The 21,691-nt window shown below is 40.8% G+C and overlaps 1 protein-coding gene across 3 annotated transcripts in view; it reads left to right on the top strand.

Moving 5' to 3' along the window:
• KMT2E (lysine methyltransferase 2E (inactive)) overlaps positions 1–21,691 on the top strand; it is a 114,964-nt gene that overhangs the window by 41,885 nt on the left and 51,388 nt on the right. For all 3 annotated transcript variants that reach the window (XM_038401030.2, XM_038401020.2, XM_043497241.1), the window contains 5 exons: positions 1,942–2,000; positions 13,885–14,057; positions 15,630–15,668; positions 17,732–17,944; positions 21,297–21,427. In XM_038401030.2, coding sequence (XP_038256958.1) covers positions 1,942–2,000; positions 13,885–14,057; positions 15,630–15,668; positions 17,732–17,944; positions 21,297–21,427 — 615 coding nt within the window. The remainder of the gene's footprint in view (positions 1–1,941; positions 2,001–13,884; positions 14,058–15,629; positions 15,669–17,731; positions 17,945–21,296; positions 21,428–21,691) is intronic.

Below are 21,691 nucleotides of genomic sequence, written 5' to 3'. Positions count from 1 at the left end.
CCTTTCCAGGCTGGAAGGGCTAGATTCACAAGGGGAATTTAGATGCTGCAATGGTTAGCATCGGAGCACTTAACCTTTTGGTTACCTGCTGTCCAGTTGAATTTACAAACCCAAGTTACACATCCATATTCCTTGTATAATGCCTAGGGAGAGTTAGGTGCCTAAGAAGGGGATTCACAAAAGCCATTATGCTGAGCGGAGAGCTGCCTAAGTTAGCAATAGGAAATGCAGAGGAGAGGGTTAAGTAGGGACTTGAACCCAGATCTCTCGCTTCCAGATGAGTGCCCTAACCTCTGGGTTATGGGGTATTCTGGGCGAGATCTGTCTCTCTTCTATTGGAACTGTTCCACTGCGAATAAATAATTAAATATTCATTGGGCCAGAGAGAAAATGAGTGAGTCTATAGCTCAGTGGTTAAGGCCCTCATGTGGGAGTTGGGAAACCCAGGTTCCAGTCCCCTTTCTCCAGTGAGTGTTCAAGTATTTTCTATAAAGAGGAACAACTTCAGCAGGCATATTAAGAGCTTCACCACAGAATACCCCTTAGCCAAGTGGTTAGGGCAGTCACCTAGGAGGTGGGAGACTTGGATTCAAATCCCTGCTCCACGTCAGGTAGAGTAGGGATTTGAACCTGGGTCTCGTACATCCTGGGTGAATACTGTAACCACTGGGCTATTGCAGGGCACCAGCACCACTTCTGTCTTGTGTTTGGGTTGGGCTTGCTCTGAGTGTGCCTTGCGGATTGGTCCCTGAAGGTAAGATAGGCAAGGGTACACCAAGTTTGTGAATACTACTAGAGCATAGGCATGAATTAAGCATTGAGCTGCTAAGTGGTGTCACGACTTAGGCCGCTTTGTGCAGGCCCAGCTGCTGAAGTTTAAGCATATTGAGGATTTTACTGGTGGTAACTTATCCATCTAAGACTTTAGGCTCCTACAGGGTTAGGTAGCAGCTGAGCAGTGGCTTTGTGAATGCCATTGGCATATAAATGTTGGTCGTAGGTACCTAAGTCCCTTGTGAATCTAACCTGAAGTGTCCATGGTAACTGGAGAACTAGGGAGCTGTATCACAAAAGTCAAGATGATAAAAACAGAACAAGTGAGATTGGGAGGAATTTTTTGAGACAGCCAAAACTGTTTTTGTTAACACCTATTCAACTTTCATGACTGACTAAACTTATGAATAAAGTAAGTCTTAAAAATTCAACACCTCCACCCCATCAGATAAATGGTAGAGCTTATAATTAACATACAGTTAGACCCGGTGGTTCTTCAGCAAAACCATGGAAAATCAGATTTGGCATTTCTGAAATGTTTTTAAGAATTTTTGCTTCCTTTTTATCTTGAACTCTTTTGACCCCCTTTACATCTTAATTTTTTCAAGTTTCTTTTGAGGGATCTTGTCAAAAGCCTTAAATAAATTATGTCAAGTGGTTCTGCTTTTTCCACTATTTTATTGACATGTTCAAAGAATTCTGGTTAGTGAGACATGATTTTCCATTGTCAAAACTGTGCTGATTGAACCCAATCACATCATGATCTTCCAGGTGTTTTAGTTATTCTATTTTTAATAGTTGTTTTGACCAATTTCCCATTTAAAGATGCAAGGCTTATTGGTCTGTAATTCCATAGATCAACTTAGAACCTCTTTTTAAATATGGATTCAACATTTGCTACCTTCTCAAGTGAGTTAGATGAGAGTGGCACTTTTGGATACTATTATGCACAGATCGTATTGTTACATAATGGAACAGTGAACCAACTACGTTTTTATGCATTACAGCATCCACCTACTGACCATTACAGAATAAATAATAAGTGTGTGTACTGATTACTGAATTGTCTAAGTGTCTAATATTTGGCTGCATTTCATACCTAGGTTCAACCATTTAGAAATGTTCTGATGTGTTGACTAAACTATTCTGAAAATTTTTTTTATGCAGAAGTTTAGATAAAGAAAGGGCAGTGCTGCTGCAGCGAAGAAAAAGGGAAAATATGTCAGGTGGGTAAAAAGAAAATTTAATAAACTTATTAAAATGTCATATATATTGAATGTTATAATGAACTATAAAGACCCTGAGAATATTTTTATAGTTCTCCAATTTGCAGCCTTGCAGGTGCTTTGAAACTAACATTCTTGCATATAAAATCTGGAATAGAATGAAATGTTTTATCTTATCAAACAAAGCACATCTTCATTTTATATATGTACTAGTCAGTTATGAAACTCTGTAAGAAATGAGTTTCTTCTTTGAGGGATGATCTCCATGTGTGTTCCACATGTGGGTCTGCATGCACACCATCCGCCTGAGTTCGGAGATTTTCAGTGAGCGGTGTCCTTTGGCCTGTGTGTGCACAGTTGTTCTCCTTGTGCTCCAAACTGAGAGTATAAGAGGCAGTGTGGACTGACACCTCTCCCAATTCCTTTTTACTAGTGCATGGTCTCATTCAATCTTTTGTGTCCACAGCTTCTCCTCTTGTTGCTTCTCATTAGTATTTTAGAATTTCACTCTTTTAGTACTTAGTAAAGTGTAGCTTTAGTTCTCTCCCCACCATGGGGAAGTCCTCCCCTGAGGGCAAGGACTATGCCTACAGTCCCAGGGTTTAAGAATTGAATTTCTTGCCTTTGCTCCTTTCCAGTGAGTGACAAACACTAACACTGCCTTTAGTGCCTTGGTGTAATGCTCACTTCTCCACTGAGTGCAGCATCTGCTACTCCTTCCCTCCTTGACTGCGTGAGGGTTGAGCGCTCAGATTCGGTGGGGAAAAAAACAGCCAATGGAAAAAGCCATTAGAACCCAATTAGATCACGACATCGGCCTCAGTCAAAAGGCAGCATCCCTGTGAGTGCGATCTCAGGAGCTGAGGCTGCAACTTCCAAGCTTAAAGAGTCCAAGGCTTCTCATGACAATAAGTGACACGCACAAGCACAGAGACAGATCCTACTCCAGATCTGTCCTGAAGAGAAAAGATCCCTTTCCAACCCTTCCCAAGTCAGACAAGTCCTCACACATGGTCCTAAGGACTTAAGTCTTGGTAAACCTCCCCAGCAGGAAAATGCAACGTGCAGGAGTAAGGATCCATCGGTTCCAATCTTTGATCCAAGCGTATAAACCAGGGAAAAAATCTCCACTGACATTATCTTTAACATCCAGATGAGACTCTGCGCTGGTACCAACAAGGCCCCAGAGGGATATGACATCTGCTGCAACCAGGGAAGTGTCTGATCCGACTGCTCTTACCACCAGTTCACTGTACATCACAGGGTGGTCTGAGACATACATCTTCCCAAGGGATGTTTTTGCTCTCCTGTACCTTCAATCCCCTCTTCTCTCGGGTCCATTCTTATTTAGAGACCTTATACCAGAGCAGCAGTTCTCAACCCGTGGGCCGCATGCAGCCCAATTGGAACACAGCTGCGGCCCAGCTCAGCTGTGTGCTAAAGGCTGGCCCACAAGGTGAGGTCCATGTTCTTGGCTGCCCAGCACGAGGGGGATCTAGGCTGCCTGGCCAGCCCCATAAAATCCAGGGTCGGGGCAGCGGGTGGACCCTGCGAACTCTGGGGGGCCGCTGCCCTGCCACCTGCCCCTGCGACCCAGGTAACACATTGTGGGCTGCATAGATGGCCCACAATTTTAAATAAGTTGAGAACCACTGCACCAGAGTAAGATAGTCTTCCATCTGCAGACCTGAGTACCCATAAATTGGTACTAATGGTTCCACTGGTCAGTTGAGAACCAACCTTCTCATTGGATGAGTTGGAGGCCCCAGATGAGCCTCTACTCCTGCATGAGGCGCAAGCCTGGATGGAAGCTCCAGGAGATTGGGATTCTGTTGTCCACCCAGGTATGACTTTCCAAGGGACCGATGGTTCCCAAAGCAATGGGGTCTGCCCCAGCTAGTTAACCTCTTGTACTGGTATTAGTGGGATCCTTAATCTAGGCACCACAGATTCATGCATGAACTTTTTCTGCCCTCTCCTAGCTGACACCAACAGGTTCTGTTGAGTATGAGGAGGAGGAAGTGGAGCCACATCTGTCAGCTATTTTATCGTCTTCCCCCAATCAGGCAGTCACCCCATCTTCGCTATCGCTGCCTGATGATCACAGGCAGTATCAGGAGCTCTTACTTTGAGTGGTGCCTGAGTTCTGGATCCAGCTTGAAGAGATTCAAGAGTCTCAACATAAACCGTTGGACATATTAGAACTCTTGTGTTCCAGGAGAGTGGCCTTCTTGGTCAATGAGGCCATTATAGACCCAGACAGAGTAGTGTGGCACACTTTTTCACCACCTATGGTCCCACCTCAAAGAGGGCTGAGAAGCAATATTTCATTTTACCTACAGGAGTTTTTGATCTGACATCCAGCACTGAACTTTCTGGTGGTACAAGCAGCCACTGACAGGTCCAGGCTGCAACACTCCCAACATGACACCTTTGGACAAGGGTGCCTCAACCTCCTATGGAGAAAAGCTTTCTCCTACACAAGTCTTAAATTCAGAATTGCTAATTACGAGGCCCTCTTAGCAAAATACAATTTCATCAATTATGTGAAGTTGTTAGAATTCAAAGACAGAGTCTGTTAAGATAGAATCCAATTCCAGAACTTAATTGATTAGGGTAAATCACTAGCCAAAATATCTCTTCAGGCTGTAGATGCTGCTGATACTGCTTCCAGAGCGATGGCTATTGTGGCTATGAGGAGACGATCCTGATTTGCAGTCCACAAGTTTTCCTGGAGTGGTACAAAGTACCATTGAAGACCTGACCTCTGATTCAGTTAACTATTTTAATGAAAAGACTGATCAATTTCTTCATTCTCTTAAAAGGCTTGAAAACCTTTTATCTTTGAGTATCTATACATCTGCCCCAAAGAGAGAGCATCACAAACAGAAGTACAGAAAAAGATTACCCATCAACTGTTTTGTCATCAATGCCACCGTGAAAATGTCAGAGGGTACAGAGACTGAGGTATGTAGTTTCCTCAACATCTGTTGATACACCTCACCCCAACCCACAGCCGAAGGTTTTCTCTTTTGACAGGATTTTTGAGATTCGCGTTCCTGAATTGATGCCTTACTATTCTACCTCCCAGATTTTTGGTGACCACATTTCCTGCTTTGCCTGCAGTTGAGGGGTAATAACAGACAAGTGAGTGCTGAAAATTATTTACTCTGGCTATTTGATCGAGTTTTTGTTACCTCTTACCACAAACCCCCTTCCCAGCCCCTTTTCACGGACTAATCTCATAAGGAAATCCTACATCAAGAGGTGCACCTCTTGCCACTTCAACATCAGAGGAAGGGATTCTTCTCCCCGTATTTCCTAGTCCCCAGAAAGAACGGAGGACGGAGACTGATTCTTGACCTATGCCAATTAAATGTATTTAATCAAAAAATTAAAATTCTGTATAGTCACACTGGGATCAAAAATATCCCCTCTGGAAAAGGACACACAGTTTGTGGCTTTTGACATGAAAGCTGCTTAGTTTCACATAGACATGCGCCTATCCTACAGAAGGTTCTTCAGGTTCTTCCTTAGGCAAGACCATTACCAATTCAGGCTTCAGAGTAGCAGCCGTGTTAGTCAGTATTTGCAAAAAAGAAAAGGAGTACTTGTGGCACCTTAGAGACTAACAAATTTATTTGAGCATAAGCTTTCGTGAGCTACAGCTCACTTCATCGGATGCATTCAGTGGAAAATACAGTGGGGAGATTTGTATACACACACAGAGAACATGAAACAATGGGTATTCTCCCATTTGAGCTAGTTATGGCACCCAGGGTCTTTTACAGAAATCTTTTTCAGTGGTTGCAGCTTGGGTGAGAAGAAACAGCTTTTACTGTTTTTCCATACCTTGATTACTGGCTCCTGATGGGCAGATCCAGTTGGTGACCATATTCCTACTCTGCCTATTGTCTTCCTTGGGAATCTGTGTCAGCCACAAAAAAATCGACTTTCACTCCCACAAGGACTAGAGATTTTGTAGGTGTGACTTTGGACTCAACTGCAGCAAGAGCTTATCTCCCGATGGAGAGATTCTATAAAGCAGGTCACCCTCAGACTTCGGACTACAGTCAGGGTTTGCTTTTCCCTTTTAGGCCATTTGGCCTCATGCATCTAGGTACACCATTTGCTAGGCTCCATCTCTGTTGCCTATAAGCCTGGCTTCAGTCTGTCTACTCATCAGACAAAGACAACATCAGTGCCAGAGTAACACATTACAATCAATGTTACAGTCTCTCTTGCAAACCCAGAAAAGGTTCAGGTTGGAGTTCCTTCCCTCACACTGACACCCAAAGTGAGCATCATTACAGATGCTTCCCTCTTAGTTTGGGGAGCCCATAAGGTTAATCACAAGGAACTTTGACCCCTCTGGAGGCCAGAATGCACTTCAATTTACTGGAATTAAGAGCAGTGTATTCCGCATGCAATACATTCCTTCCACTCATCCAGTCCCAATATTTCCAGATAATGTTGGACAATATGACGACTATCTTCTCAATAAACATGGAATGAGAGCCCTTTCCCTATGTGTAGAGACAGTCCACCTCTGGAACTTGTGTAACAGTAACCACATAACTCTCTCAGCAGCATGCCTACCAGTGCACAGAACTCCCTAGCAGACAGTCTCAGCAGGCATTTTTCCACAGACCACAAATGGGAGTTTCACAACTCTGTCCTGAACAAGATCTTCACCCATTGGGGAATGCTGCCTTGAGACCTCTTCACTTCACAGGCTAACTAGAAACTCTCCTTGTACTGTTCCAGAGCAGCTCTGGGCTGAGGCTCAAAGGATGATGGATTCTGCTACCCTGGACAGGACATCTCAAATATGCCTTCCCTCTCATCTCACTAATATCACAAGTCTTCCCAAAGGTTTGTCACAACAAGGCTCAGTTCATCCTTATAGTGCCCAGCTGACCAAGAAAGTTCTGATTATTGGACCACCTCAGGATTTCAATCCATCTGCCTATCAACATCCAATCATTTCAGGATCTACTAATGCAATGCAATGCTACAACCAGGCATCCCAGATTAGGATCTCTACAATTCAAGGCCTGGTATTTGGATACCATGTCACAGCAATCGGAACCTTTCATCCTACAGTTGAGGGACACACCTTCTTTACTAATCCAATGACAACTTGATTCCTGAAGAGACTTATTAGAACATTTTCCACTAATGGTGAAACCAACACCACAATGGGATCCCAATCTGGTCCTTTCAATTATCACCAGGCCTCCCTTCAAACTGTTAGCTGCCTGTTCTGTGTCCCATCTCCTGATGAAAGTTGTCTTCCTTGTTGCCATCACATCAGCCAGACGGGAGAATGAATTGGGAGTGCTCATGGCAGATCAGTCATATATCATTTTTCAAATATATTTTTGAGTTTTTCACATGAATCAAACCATCCACTTAATAGTATTTTTGTTTGCAAAATCTCATGTTTCTGATGAGAAGACTTCACTCCCTAGATATCTGATGGGGCTCGTTTTCTAGCTACAAAGAATGAAAACAATTAGACACCTAGACTATGTATTGCCCTGGCAGAATGATCAGTGGGTCAACCACTATTTGTGCAGACTCGCTAATTGGCTCTCAGGCTGCATCATAATCTGTTACCAACTAGCATGTATGTTTTTCTCCCCTGCCCCTCCCAGAGAGGATGAGAGCCCATTTCACCAGAGCAAAAGCAACTACTGTGGCATCTCTGCAAGACATAACCTTAATAGGTAGCCTCCCTACATCTATCTGTAGTTCCATCCACAACTTTACAACACTTTATGCATTGGTCTAATCTTCTTCTACAGATACAGTTGTGGGGTGGCACCATTACAGACATGCATACCAAATGCATCCTCTCACCTTCTCTCCCACCAATTGACTGCTACTTACTAATCTCCCACATGTGCAATACACATACGGACTATCACTCAAGGAAGAAATGAAGGTTACTTACCTGTAACTGAAGGTTGTTCGAGATGTGTGGTCCCTATCTGTATTCCATTACCCATCCTATGTCGCCTCTGCTGTGGATCGTGACAGGATTCATGATCGGAAACGGAATTGGAGAGGCATCGGTTCCATGCTGCCCCTTACACCCTCCATTCAGAGCACAAGGAGAACAACTGTGTGTATGTGCACGACCATGTGAACAGTCATCTGAGATTTTTGCCCTAGCAGCATCCGTAGGGTCAGCAGTGGCGTCATCTGGAGTGCCACGCTCATGCACTGCTGGTCCTATGCCCTCTCAGTTCCTTATTACCGCCCATGAGTTGGTCAGAGCGCCTTATCTTGCCTTGCAAGCGTGTTAGCAGTTTTTCTAACAGCTCATTGACTGTCTTCTTTGTATATAGTTCTCAGATAGGTATTGGTTTAAGTATTGGTTTAAGCGTTTAGGTATTGGTTTAGTAGTTAGTCCTGGCTGGGACTTTGCCCCGGCGCGGGGGCATGTCCCGTTCCCTAGGCTTCAAACCGTATTCATCATGCAACAGGCCAGTGCCTATTAGTGACACCCACAGCAGCTGTTTGAAGTGCTAGGGAGCATCCCATATAAAGGAGAAGTGCAGGATTTGTAAGAACTTTCGTCCCAGAATCCAGAAAGAGCAGGATATCCACCTGAAAGCCCTCCTCATGGAGGTGCACTTCCTCCGGAGTCGGACTCTTCCCATTCGGACTCTGTACCCAGCATCTTGGCGTCAGTGTGGAGTGCCCTGCTGGCACTGGGTTCCTCCTGCCACCATTGACCTTCGCCAGTGCCCAAAAATCGAAAGGAAAGAAGCTCCCTGGCGCTGTCCAAGGAAGTGAAGAGGGCCCTGGACAGAGGACCTAGTTAAGGCCACATGCCCACTCTGGAGCTACAACAGGGTGCCACTACGTTTGGACCCCTAACCCAACCAGGGATTCGACTCCTGGGTATGGCAGGGAACCATGGTTCCTTCTGGGACGTTTGATGCCCAAGGCTGCCCAGGTGGCTAAGTGACTGCCGGTACTGCATTTGCCACACCCACTGCAGGAGGGGTTAAGGCCATGAGGCCACCCTAAAGGGTGGTGGAGCACCCCCAGTCCCCAGAACACTGGCGTATTTCCCAGTCCCCGCAACCTCAGTCACCAGCCAAACAACCCAGGTCTCCGGCACCACGCTCACGATCTCCTTCTACGAGGCATGGAACAGTGGAATCGAGGCATTAGTCTCCGTATTCTCGTACTGACCAGCATCTCACCAGAGATCTCCCTGGTGCAGGTCCCTATTGCCTAGTCGAGCTCTGAGGCATCGGTCCCCACCGGTTTGGGACCACTCCATTGTCCTGGTACTGCTTTGTGGAAAGGCACCGTTTCCCACTCCACCCTGGTTCCCAGAAGGGAACTGGTTTGCATTGGAACTGGAGTTCAGCCCTTCGCCAAGGAAGCATAAATCTCCAGCAGTGCTGGAGACTGGCAAGGCACTTGCAGTGGTTGCGTGGCAGCAGGGCCAGTAGCCTGCTCAATGGCCTTGTTTTGGAGCCCTTGGAGTGGATATGCCTGTGATGCTGTTACCGTACTCCCACCACTCCTCCCTGTTCGCCTTGGACAAACCACTGCTGGCACCAGGCTCAGAGTCCGGTGTGGAATCTGACATGGGGGTAGCACAACAGGCGCCACACCTAGGGAGCCATCCCCAGAAGCATGGAGCAGTTGATAGCTAAATTAGGTCAGACTTTTGCCTGGAGGCAAACCATTAGGTGTACATCAAGCATGCCTCAAAAAGGGCATCAAACTTGTATGCATAACCATCAGACCCTTTTTCCACAATGATGTCTGCAGGAGCGCCATATCTGAGAGAGAAGTTCTTTGGATTACATTAACTGATCATATTTTTGTTTTTACCTTTCATTTGTTTGGTGGTCATGTTGTATTTGTTTTAGGACCTTGGGGTTTTTTTTGATAGTGTAAAAATGTAGTTTTAATCTGGTGTGTTTTGTATTAGATAATTCAATATGTTTCAAAAGACTTCCTGCTTCTAAAAGAAGCTCCAAGTAAACTGAAAAGATGTTCTGGCAGGACACTTGTGAGTGTTACACTTGGTCTTTCTTGGTAAGTATCATGGTTTGTCTGGATGCGCTATCTAATCAAAGATGTCACTTCAGCTATCTGGTCTTGGAAGTAGAGTTTGAGAAATCATCTGGCTGTCCCTGAAAAAAGAAAGGGAGTCCCATTCTTTGGGAGTCAAAATTCCCTTTTAATGCACCATTCCAAAGAATCTTGAAAATGAAGCCAGGTTCCATAGTTGGGAACTGAATAGGTCAGAGCAGTCCTACATATGTTATAGATTCAAGAGTTGAGGGAGTGCTTCCATGAAGGAGAGCAGAGTTTCTGCTTGTGTTCAGGGTAGACTCTAATATTAAGGTAGTTCCTTCCCTCAGGATGATGGGTTTTGTCCTTTGATTTATCGATTACGTGGGCTCCACTATATGGAATTTAGCATTCACTTATTTTCAGGAGTGCTTTGGACTAACATTTACTACATAACTGTCTAATTATTTGCCACTCATTGCAATTGTTGTTTGCAAAAAATGTGTGTTCTTTCTTTGTGGTTTACTGATGCCAGTTTAGACAACAGTTCCAAGAGGTGCAACTAGATTAAGAAAATTTCATTGGCTAATGTATCTTTTAATGTATAGGCAACTGTCAATCTATTGGATTAAAGTGTAGACAGAAAAGGTCTAGTCAGGTGCCTGACGAATCCACTTAGGGCTGACAAGCCCAGTTGGAGAGCGACACAGCTTGTTGCAAGTTTCACAGATCCATATGTTGTCTGGGTTTGTGTTCAGGATTACAGCAGGCTTTCTTCTTTCTCGCTTTGCTTCCATCTTCTGGATCAAAGATGCTTCATGTTGAGCTGTACCCAGTTCCAGGTGTTCCCTCCAGATGGAAGGGGATTCTGCACATTCCTCCTAGCTTTCTACATTGATGTTGAATGATTTCGTATAATTTTTATACATATCGTGGTACCACCATAAAGGGTGATCCCACTTTCTAGAGCTGTCTTGAATCTCACTGATCAAAATATTCTTGGGGATATGGTCTTCTCCCATTCTCCTGATATGGCCGAGCCATCACAATCTCCTATTCTTGATAGTAGTTTCTAGGTGTGTCGGTCCTGTGTGCTCCTGCACTCTGTATTTGGTATTTTATCTTCCCACTTTATTTCCAGAGTCTTACACAGGCATCTCATGTGAAAGCTGTTCAGGCTCCTGATGTGCCTAGCATATGTAGTCCATATTTCTGAACCATAGTAGGGATAACAGCATTCAAGTCTTAGATTCACATCTTCACCTTAATTTGCTGTTGTTCCATTCTGAATTAGCCTGAAATTCTAAGCTGCTTTTCCAATTGTTAATTCAGTCTGAAGGTCAAGATTCGTGCTGATCATAGACCCCAACTAGCAAAAGCTGTCGACAGTGCCAAGAAATTTACCCTTTAGGGTAATAATAGCAGGCATTGGTTCTTCCACCTGTGGAACATGATCAGTCTTCTTGAAACTGATGGTCAACCTGAAATTCTTGCATGACACAAAAAATCAAGATCTTCTAATGTATAAATAAATAATGGGTGACAGGGGTGAGTCACTTGATGATTACTTGTTCTGTTCATTCATTCTGAAGCACCTGGCATTGGTCACTGTTGGAAGACAGGATACTGAGCTAGGTTGACCTTTGGTCTGACCTGGTATGGCCGTTCTTATAACTAAGAACATTAAATGAACTATCAATTCGATATCTTACGTTTATATTATAGACAAAAATCTTCATTAAAAGAACATTAAGGTTGCCGAGTCAAGCACTCAGAGTTTAAGAAATACCAGAAATGCCTGTGCAACCTTAATTTACCCACTTCTACATGTGTGCTTTGATAGTCTTTAATGACGTCTGAAATCTGGCCTGCCTTCGATCACTTACTACATTTGAAAGCAACATTGCATGCTCTTCGGCCATGGTGTAAGGATGGACAAAAACACCCCAGCACACTGTGCTCTCAGACTCTCCATCAATGCATGAAGGTGTACATGTCCTGACCTTACCTGGTGCACCCTGCAGGACCACTCCAGAGACTTGTGGATTCACAGGATTAAGTCAGCTCTGGGAACTTTTTACAGGGCATCATGTAGTGATGCCATCCACCACGGTTACTTTGACTGACAGTCCTCAGTAGACCGTACGTTTGAGTTGTTTAATTACATGATCACATAGTATTATTTCTTCAGGATCCCTGCCTCATTAAGTGTACATGATGGATGTTCTCCATGAATGACCTTTAATTCAATATTTTGTTATCTCATTGTTCAGTGTGTGGCCCAGTGTCTTGTTTACTGCACACTATTCCAACACTGCTCTGAAAATTGAATTATTGATTTTTTTCATGGACTTTTCTGTGCTGCTAATCACTGTAGTATCTTAAGTGCTTCTGAGATACTACGTTTTTCACAGCATCCTTGTGAGATGAGTTGGTATTATCTCAGTTTTAAAAATGGGGAACTGAGGCTCCAAGAACAAGGATAAAAGTATCCATTAGTTTTGTATGCTCATTTTGAGACACCTAAAACGTGATTTTTCAGATAACTTAGCATTATATAGGTTTCAGAGTAGCAGCCGTGTTAGTCTGTATCCGCAAAAAGAAAAGGAGGACTTGTGGCACCTTAGAGACTAACAAATTTATTTGAGCATAAGCTTTTGTGAGCTACATCTGATGCATCCGATGAAGTAAGCTGTAGCTCACAAAAGCTTATGCTCAAATAAATGTTAGTCTCTAAGGTGCCACAAGTCCTCCTTTTAGCATTATATAGTATTTTGTATGTTCAAAGCACTGCCCCGTTGACATCAGTTGCAGCTGTGAGTGCCCAGCACTTCTGCAGATCAGGCCCGAGAGTTTCAAGTCAGGCATCCAGAAAATGAGGAACAAACAATTAGTGCCATTCTGTGAAAAGTTTGATATAAGGGGCTTGCCTACCATCCGTAGCGACTATGTGGCAGAGGCAGGGATAGAATCCAGTTTTCCAGGGCAACATTGATCTGCTGTAACCACGAGATCATCCTTTGTTCTTGCAATCCCCTGCCTCAGTCACTTCATACCCTTCCAGTTTTTGCAATAAATGAAGCAGGGGTTCAGCAGACAAATCTCCCACACTGCATGACTGTCATTCATCCCCAGTGTAGATCCATCCAGTATGTTGAATAAGGCGGCATCCTGTGGGAAAAATAGCATGTGATTGTATAATTTAAGGTGATGTCATAATGCGTACCATAAGTGAGGGGGATGTGAATTAAGGTTGCACTGGCATTTCTGGAGTGAGTGCTTTATTTTTCAACCTTAATAATAATAATAAATCTAATATTTTCTTAATGTGTAATTTCCTAGGTTTTTGGGCTCCCTGACCCAGTCGTCTTTCCCTTTCAGTCTTCAGCAACTTTCTCCTGCTGGTGACTGCAGGGGACAGGTCATTGGGAATACATGAGAGAGTGTTCAGGTGCCCAGACCCCACATGGCCTGCAGCAGCCCAGAGTTGCTGTTGGAGGGAAAGTCCTGCTTAGCTGTGATGTGAAACATGCTCATTTCAGATAGAATCTTCAAGGACTCTAGCTGCTAAACCTTTAAGTCTCTACTGAGCATGTGTGAACCCAGATTTTTTGAAGTCTTTTAACTTGGCTATATTGGGATAGTGTTTTATGGGAACACCAAAAGACTCATTCCTGTCATGCCACCTTGCTGAATTCTGCATGTGGATACTTGCAGCAGCTTATAGGTTGGGACACAGCTTATCTTAATTTTGGAAACCCAGTATTATAGGTTAAACACTTACTGAATACCTGATTCTTTTTACAGTGTTTGTTTTGTTTTGTTTTTATAGATGGGGATACAAGTGCAACAGAAAGTGGTGATGAAGTTCCTGTGGAACTGTATACTGCTTTTCAACACACACCAACTACAATTACTCTAACTGCTACAAGGGTTACTAAGGTTAATGACAAGAAAAGGAAAAAAAGTGGGGAGAAAGAGCAGAACATTGCAAAATGTAAAAAGGTAAGTTAACTTAAACATTTAATTGCTCTTTACTTCTCATAGCTTTCATGTAATGGAATGAATTACTAGTATGTGACATTTTTAACATTTACCTCGTGTTGCCAGAGTTTAGATTGGTATGCAGGATTCATCCATGGAAAGTGATGAATCAGATCTCTTCTCCCCCCCCCCCCCTTTTTTTCTTGGTTATTCAGTATTCTTTATGGTGGAATCGCTTTAGAAATGGATTGATATTAATTTTTTTAAACTTATAACATATTTGCATACAATATATACAGGCTTACATGGTGTCCTGTGAGGAGTCTATTTATAAATACCTTTAGACATTTTTTGCCTCATGCTATTATAACTAGAATATTTCTCCCTCATTTTTTTTCTTCCCACAGCTGCTAATAAAGGGCAAATATTTTTATAGTGCTCTTTAGCTATTAAAATTCAGAAATGATTGATTGATGGTGTTGTCAGTTCTACCTGAGGTGACTTGGCATTCCATTCAGTTGAAGTGGCAGTTCTGTAGAAAACTGCTGCCAGAAAGTAACCTCTTGAACAAAATTTAATAAGTGAAGTGTGATTATTCCAAAATTCTTTTTGAAAATATAATTTTTAACCAAGGAAATAACAATGTGTTGTATTTAGAAAATTAAAAAAACCAGCTTAAAAGTAACTGTATTGAGGAACCACTACAATAGAATTAATACATTGACATTGTGAAATATGATACCTTGATTTTCTAGATTCATATGAAAATCAAACACTGGATACTAGCAAAATGCAGAAATTTAAATCATTCCATGATTTTAAGAATATGCTCTGTTTGTGATCATGTTAAAATAAAGAACTGTAACAGTCAAGCAAAAATATTAAAAGAAACTGGAGCTGGAAACCAGAATTTCAATAGTTAGACAGTGCTTTGGCATTTGAAACAAATGTTTAAGGTCTTCAGTATATTTTTTAAAACCAAATGCAATTGTAGAAGTTTCTGATCAGCTGGTAAAATACCACTTGAATGACAGTTCTTAATATAAAGTGCTGATACTCAGTGGTTACCTCCTAATATAGTGTATGGGGATGTTTGAAAAGGCAAACTTAATGGAAAATACTGTGTTCTGAGAAAGCGTTTCCATAATTTTACAAGATATACAATGTACATCCATAGGCTTTCCAATGTGTGCGCCATTTAATGGGTTTACTTAGTATGCCCACGGAGCACTCTAGGTTAATGCTGAATCACTGGCACAGTGAGTGAGGCATCAAGGTGAGTTTGTAATACTGGGAAAAAGGCAAATTTCATGCCACCAAATGCCATTGGACTACTAGCTTTGAAACCTTGGATTTCATTTTATTGGCAGCCTTTAAATAATGTTCTCAAGAGTATGAAAAATGCAAGTGGCCTTCCTTCTTTTTATTGGTCTTTTAATGTCACTCTCTACCCTTCCTGTTATTGCTTTTAATGAGAACAGTTGTATTAAGAATTTAATTAACTTTTTAAAAAAGCATAAGAGAGTTTTTCTGAGGGAAAATGTTCTGTTAAGCTTAAATATTTTTAAATGACAACTGCATTTTTTTTTTAAGGCTTTTCGCGAAGGATCTAGGAAATCTTCAAGAGTTAAGGTAAGTGTAAATATATGATAATTATAGATAAATATGTGTATTACTTCAGTTACATTCTGAACTTTCTGCTAACTAGTCTTATTTTTGTTTATATGAGAACATGTGTTTGTATAGTTAGACTATCATCTTGTATATTGGTGTTTATATTTATCCAGAATACACCTGCATAACATGTACAGGTGTTAAAATACCTTTTTAGTAGAATAACTATTTTCTGGTGGTCTTTAAATAAAGAACATTAGAAAATGACCAATTTGTCTTTCAATTGGCACTGACTCTGCAAGTGCAAGCAATACTATTTGTCTAGAATTTCTTTCCTTTGAGAAAACATGAGATTTCAAAAGATGGATGTGATTTTAGAAGAGGCAGCCTGAGGAAGAGTTTCCCATGCCTCTAGCAAGTCAAACAGTGATCTGGGATGTCAGCTGTTAGATTTTTGACAGTTTTATCTTAAAACCTAATTGGTCTTAGAGGACTTCAAAAGATCCATGTTGTGTAAATTAGAACTACAGAATTCTTCCACTATTTTGTTCTTTAGTTATTTGATCCTAACTATTCCTCCTGTTCAGTATAAACGTACAAAAAAGCAGCACAGCCAACCTAAAAATCATTTGTCTGAAAGTGTTCTTACCATTGTGACAAGTAATATTGCAAATGAATAAAATTGGAAAAGCAGTTTTACTGATGGTAAGTTTCACTTCCTAGTTCTATGCACTGTTATGATATCACTCTTATGCGTTTCTTAGAAGGAGCTCACATGCATCATCTGTTAACACCTGTGTTAAGCAGCATCATGGATAAACTCAACTACTGGGAATTCAGATGCTACTGATTTATTAGCTTCCATCAGTTGCTGTGCCAGGTCAGGTAGAAGAGAGGAGCAACAGCACATGGAACAATAAGGACCCCTGAGACTGTTTTGGGAGAAGGAAAAAGCCTTTCATGTAGGGATGGTGAGGGAGGGACAGAAAACACCTGTCACCTCAGGCCCCTCTATGGAGGTGTGGTGTGGAGGTGGAGCGTGGCTCTGGGACTATAATGATCCTGAGGCATCCATGGTTCCACTGTGGAGCCAAGCAAGGAAGGACCACAGGATCTGGGCAGGAAAGGCAGAGCTGGGACTAAGAGGGAAGGGGGCAGGTGGGAACTCTGTGCCTTTGACCCCTTTCATAAGAGTTTAAAATGAAGGGGGAATTAACTTCCAGCACCTGCAGCCTTGAGGCCAGGAGGCAACAGCAAGAGTTTCCTGCATTCTCAGTCTGTCTCCTCTTGAAGCCAACCACAAGCTTGGGCCAGGAACTTACTTCTAGATGTTTTTCCATGAGTAATGGGGGTTCATTGCTCTGATTTATGTTTCTTGATACCCCCTGCTCTGCACATGCACTCTGGCTTGTTCATGTTGATCACAAATATTAGTAGTGAGAAAAACAAAATTGGAAAACTTCTGGGGGGTTTTGTGTCGAAATAAGACATTTTCAAAGCATTTTTAGAAACAGATGCACTTTTTTCCAGAAATGCTTTTGGTGCAGTATTCAGTAAAATCAGATGATTTTCAGTTGACTAAGCTCCTTTTTAAAATAACATTAGCATAAATTCCTAGCCCTTCTTTAATGTGAAGAGTACTTATTTTTGTTTTGGCTTAGTTTTTTTGAAACTTATTGACTTATATTATTTTTTCCTCAGGAATAATATCTATTTCTGAACTATACTGAGCTTGGTGATTTTTATGAAGTGGTATTATTTTGTAAGAGAATAAGCAGTTTGATTGATTAAACTGTCTTAAAAGGTACTGCAGAATTTAAAAATTGAATGTTCTGGAAGTAAATTGTTGAGTAGATACAACTATGACAAGATCCAGTGGCGCTGGTTGCCTCCTCCCCTTTCCCCCCAACCCTCCTGTGTATACTTTTAACTGATTGTACTGAATTGGTAGAAAATGTTTGCCTTTCCTTTATCCTGTGCCAGCTATTTTATATTTGGCTTTTGATCTTATAACTTATTAAAGGTTACCCTATTAAAAATCATGTATCTTGTTTGTAATTTCTGGTTATTGTGATTTGTAGGGTTCAGCTCCAGAGATTGATCCTTCTGACAGTTCAAACTTTGGATGGGAAACTAAAATCAAGGCATGGATGGATCGTTATGAAGAAGCAAATAATAACCAGTACAGTGAGGGTGTTCAGAGAGAGGCACAAAGAATAGCTCTGAGACTAGGCAATGGAAATGACAAAAAAGAAGTTAGCACCAGCAATCTAATCTTCAAACCTCCTGTAGAGGTAAATAAGTGAAGAGGGAACTGTGTAACAAGGGAAAGAAATGCATAACTCATTAAAGTAGCACTAAAATGTATATGCTTTTAGGAGATGCTGTTCTCAGTGTCGTAGCATTCTTTTCTTCTTTAGGTTTTTTTTAAGCTTTAGCTCATTCTACCAGTTGGGAACATGTTAGCAGTAATATTTTTAAGTGAGCTGTAGCTCACGAAAGCTTATGCTCAAATAAATTTGTTTAGTCTCTAAGGTGCCACAAGTACTCCTCCTTTTCTTTTTGCGGATACAGACTAACATGGCTGCTACTCTGAAACCTTTCTTAAATAATGAATCACAGTTGATATTCATGCATGTGTGTGCTTCATAACATTCCAATTTTCTTTATTTTTAAAAACTTCTAGATGAATGTTAGTGTTCATAAAAATTGCCAGATTGACAGCATGGAGACTAAACTAATCTGTTTATCCACAGAATAGTTTCCACACAGGCTGTAATAAAGTAAACTTCCCCATTCTGCCCTGCTAATGTTCCTAATCTCTGACCTATGGGAATACTTGTAGAAGTGAGAATAGATAGTTCTCTAGCTCTACTGGTTGTTTTTCTGCCAGGATTGTCAACAGAGGTCCAAATTAAGCGTTGAGCATTTCCTTTTAATTTTTTAAGATAACATTCAGAATTTCCCAGTAATACACAGTATATATTTCTAGAATTATAAATGTTTACAAAAACACTACTAGCAAATAGTGATATTGTCAGCCATGGAAACATAATTCCTCTGCTTTATAGAGAAAAGGTTCAACACCCATATTTTTACCAAAAAGTGGTTGACCTAACCCACTCTGGAGGGAACACCTCTGCTGGTGAGAAGGTAGTTGTGTCTCTATAGCTAGCTTATTCTTGATCAATGAACTGAATGCTGGTTTATGGCTCCAATTGACTTCAGTGGGATTTCTTTGCATGCATGCAAAAGCAGAATTTGTCCCAGTCACTAATGACTTGTACCCAATTTTGAACTTGAAGTGAGAGGTAAATATTCTTCCACTTTATATCTGCTTACCTCATATGCTACAATTTTAAATAGGCTTATAAATTTTTTTCCCCACTAAAGCTTTCATATTGCTGTGAGGTTGTAGGGTGCAGGGAGATGGGGGTGGAGGAGGGGGAAGCTAGTAAATGCACAGCTGTAAACTAAGGCAGATTACCTGTATACAGCAGACAATCTGTATACAGTTCAAGTCCTGTACTATTACAACATTCATATAACAGGTTTCAGAGTAGCAGCCGTGTTAGTCTGTATTCGCAAAAAGAAAAGGAGTACTTTTTGCATTTTGCATCCGATGAAGTGAGCTGTAACTCACGAAAGCTTATGCTCTAATAAATTTGTTAGTCTCTAAGGTGCCACAAGTACTCCTTCTTTTTGCGAACATTCATATAGTAAACTTTATCATAAAAGTATATTTAGAACACAGTAAATCAAAATGGTTTCCTTAACTTTATATTTGGATAAGTGAGCGTCATTAATATCATACAGTACTCTCAGAATTACAATCCACAGCCTATTTTGTGCAACACAGCTTCAGATTTCCTCCTAAGGACTGTTTTTGTTTGTCTTTCAATGAAGCTTATATTTTCTAAATGTCTAAGTCTTTGAAAATGGGATTCAAGGCCACCCTTTTGGGTTACATTTAAGAATTTGTAGTGAGACACTGGTAGAACTACTCATTTTTAAGGTTCTCATTGATACTCGTATGAAACGTTTTAAAAATATTATGGTATGTGTTGCATTTTAAAAAGATTTTTAACTGGAGGAATTTTATTGATTGATTCATTAAATGGAACATTGCTGAATGCATCAGAGTGGTGGGAAGCTCTATATCGTATGGAATAGCCTTCTACTGGGATCATTACTCTTTTTAATTTTATGTATGTGTTCTGTCTTCTTCTTTAGAAGAAATCAATTTAGGGCCCAGTCCCACCGTTCCTGCTCCAACACAACTCATAGAAAACAAAGGGTATTTTCAGTTTTATGTTAGCAAGTCCCAGAACCTAGAACTCAAACAAAAAACACTTAGTTAAAAAAAGACTCAAGATGGAAAATGTAGTTCCCCTAATAGCAGGGAATCCAGCTAACGCTTAAAGTTTATGTTGACAGATTTTTTGCACCTTTCATAAACACAAATGTGAATGGCTAGTTCACCCTAGCTGTGTAATCCTGTATCCTCCACAAGACTTTCCGATTACTACATTCATCATTATTTAAGGTTACGAAAAAGATTTGGATGGTGTCACAGCATTTATTATTTTTTCAATTGTTTCACTCGTGTACTTGTGACTTGCTAATATTTCTTCTTATGAACTGGTTACACAGTTCTCTCCATTAACCCTCATACCAGGTTAGAGCGCAAGGTCAGCAGTATCTTCACAGATGTCCTACAGTTTTTTCCAAAATAAACTACCAGTGACAGTCAAATTAGATAATACAAGTAATGTCTTTATCACCTAAATTACAAAAGAGAAAACATATAGAAAATACTATATGATAAACATCAGCTGCCTTACATGAGATCTGTGGAAGGAATCTGCAAGCTATTGATAGGGAAAGGCTAATCTTAAAGAAAACTTACCTTATCATATTTTATAGTAGAGACATCTTTGCCTCTCTCTAGCACCAGCATGGCACACATGACACATTCCTTGGAGGAATGTTACTGCTTGCAGAGACCTTTGCCTAGATATTGGCCAATTTATGTAATCTCTGATCAAAACTAATTACAAGAGGTGTGAGTTGTTGTGTCCAAGTACATATTACCTTTTGATTAACAGGCATCCTCCCATCTGAAGTTATAGAAATACATAGACATTTACAATTTCCTTTTTCCTGTTCTCGAAAGTTTTGTTTTAAAATGTATTCTTTCCGTTTGTGTCTTTGTTTGATCAAGGACAGTGATACCTTGGAAAGAGTTCTACTGTGCAGATGAACCATTTCGGTCTTTCATCCTGGGGAGTTCATAGGCACAATGAAAGGCATAGTTACTAGTTAAAACTTAAGAAACGACGAAGACTTCAAATGTCTATTATTAAACATAATACCTGAATTTTAAGGGCATTGCTACATTGATTCTCAATCCTCTTTTAGGGAATTGTAGTTATAACTTCTTTATAATTTAAATCTGTAGATAACTGCAATGATAGGAGGAAAAGCCTTATAAGATCAAATAACTTTTTTTTTTTTAATTGAAAGAAGGAAATGGCTTCAGTTACTAAGTTGCTGCTTGAAGGGTTGCAGCCATATAATCTGTTTAATTACACTAATAAAATGAGTTTAATTATGCTTCTTAAATTCATTTTGTCTTTTTTGTAGAGCTATGTGCAAAAAAACAAGAAAATTCTAAAAGCTGCAAAAGACTTGCCTCCAGATGCGCTTATTATTGAATATAGAGGAAAGTTCATGCTGAGAGAACAATTTGAAGCTAATGGGTATTTCTTTAAAAGGTATATTTATTTTAAGAATTCTTTTTTTAATAAGTTAACTTTCTTAAATATGCTATTTTACCGACAACCTTTTTCCTTTTCTGCAATTATCTTGTTGCTCTTTTTCTGCCAACTACTGGCATATGTTACTTCTAATACACCAAGAAAATAATATGGCTGCTTTTGAACTTGTATAACAGCTTCCACTTTGGGTGTCAATTAAATATTTATAACACACCTAGTAAGTATAAGTAAATATTATTCCCATTTTACAAATTGAGACTC

The sequence above is a fragment of the Dermochelys coriacea genome, chromosome 1 (assembly GCF_009764565.3).
Source record: "Dermochelys coriacea isolate rDerCor1 chromosome 1, rDerCor1.pri.v4, whole genome shotgun sequence".
Taxonomy (NCBI): Eukaryota; Metazoa; Chordata; order Testudines; family Dermochelyidae; genus Dermochelys; species Dermochelys coriacea.
The sequence above is the reverse complement of the archived record's forward strand: the minus strand, read 5'-3'. Positions and strand labels throughout refer to the sequence as shown.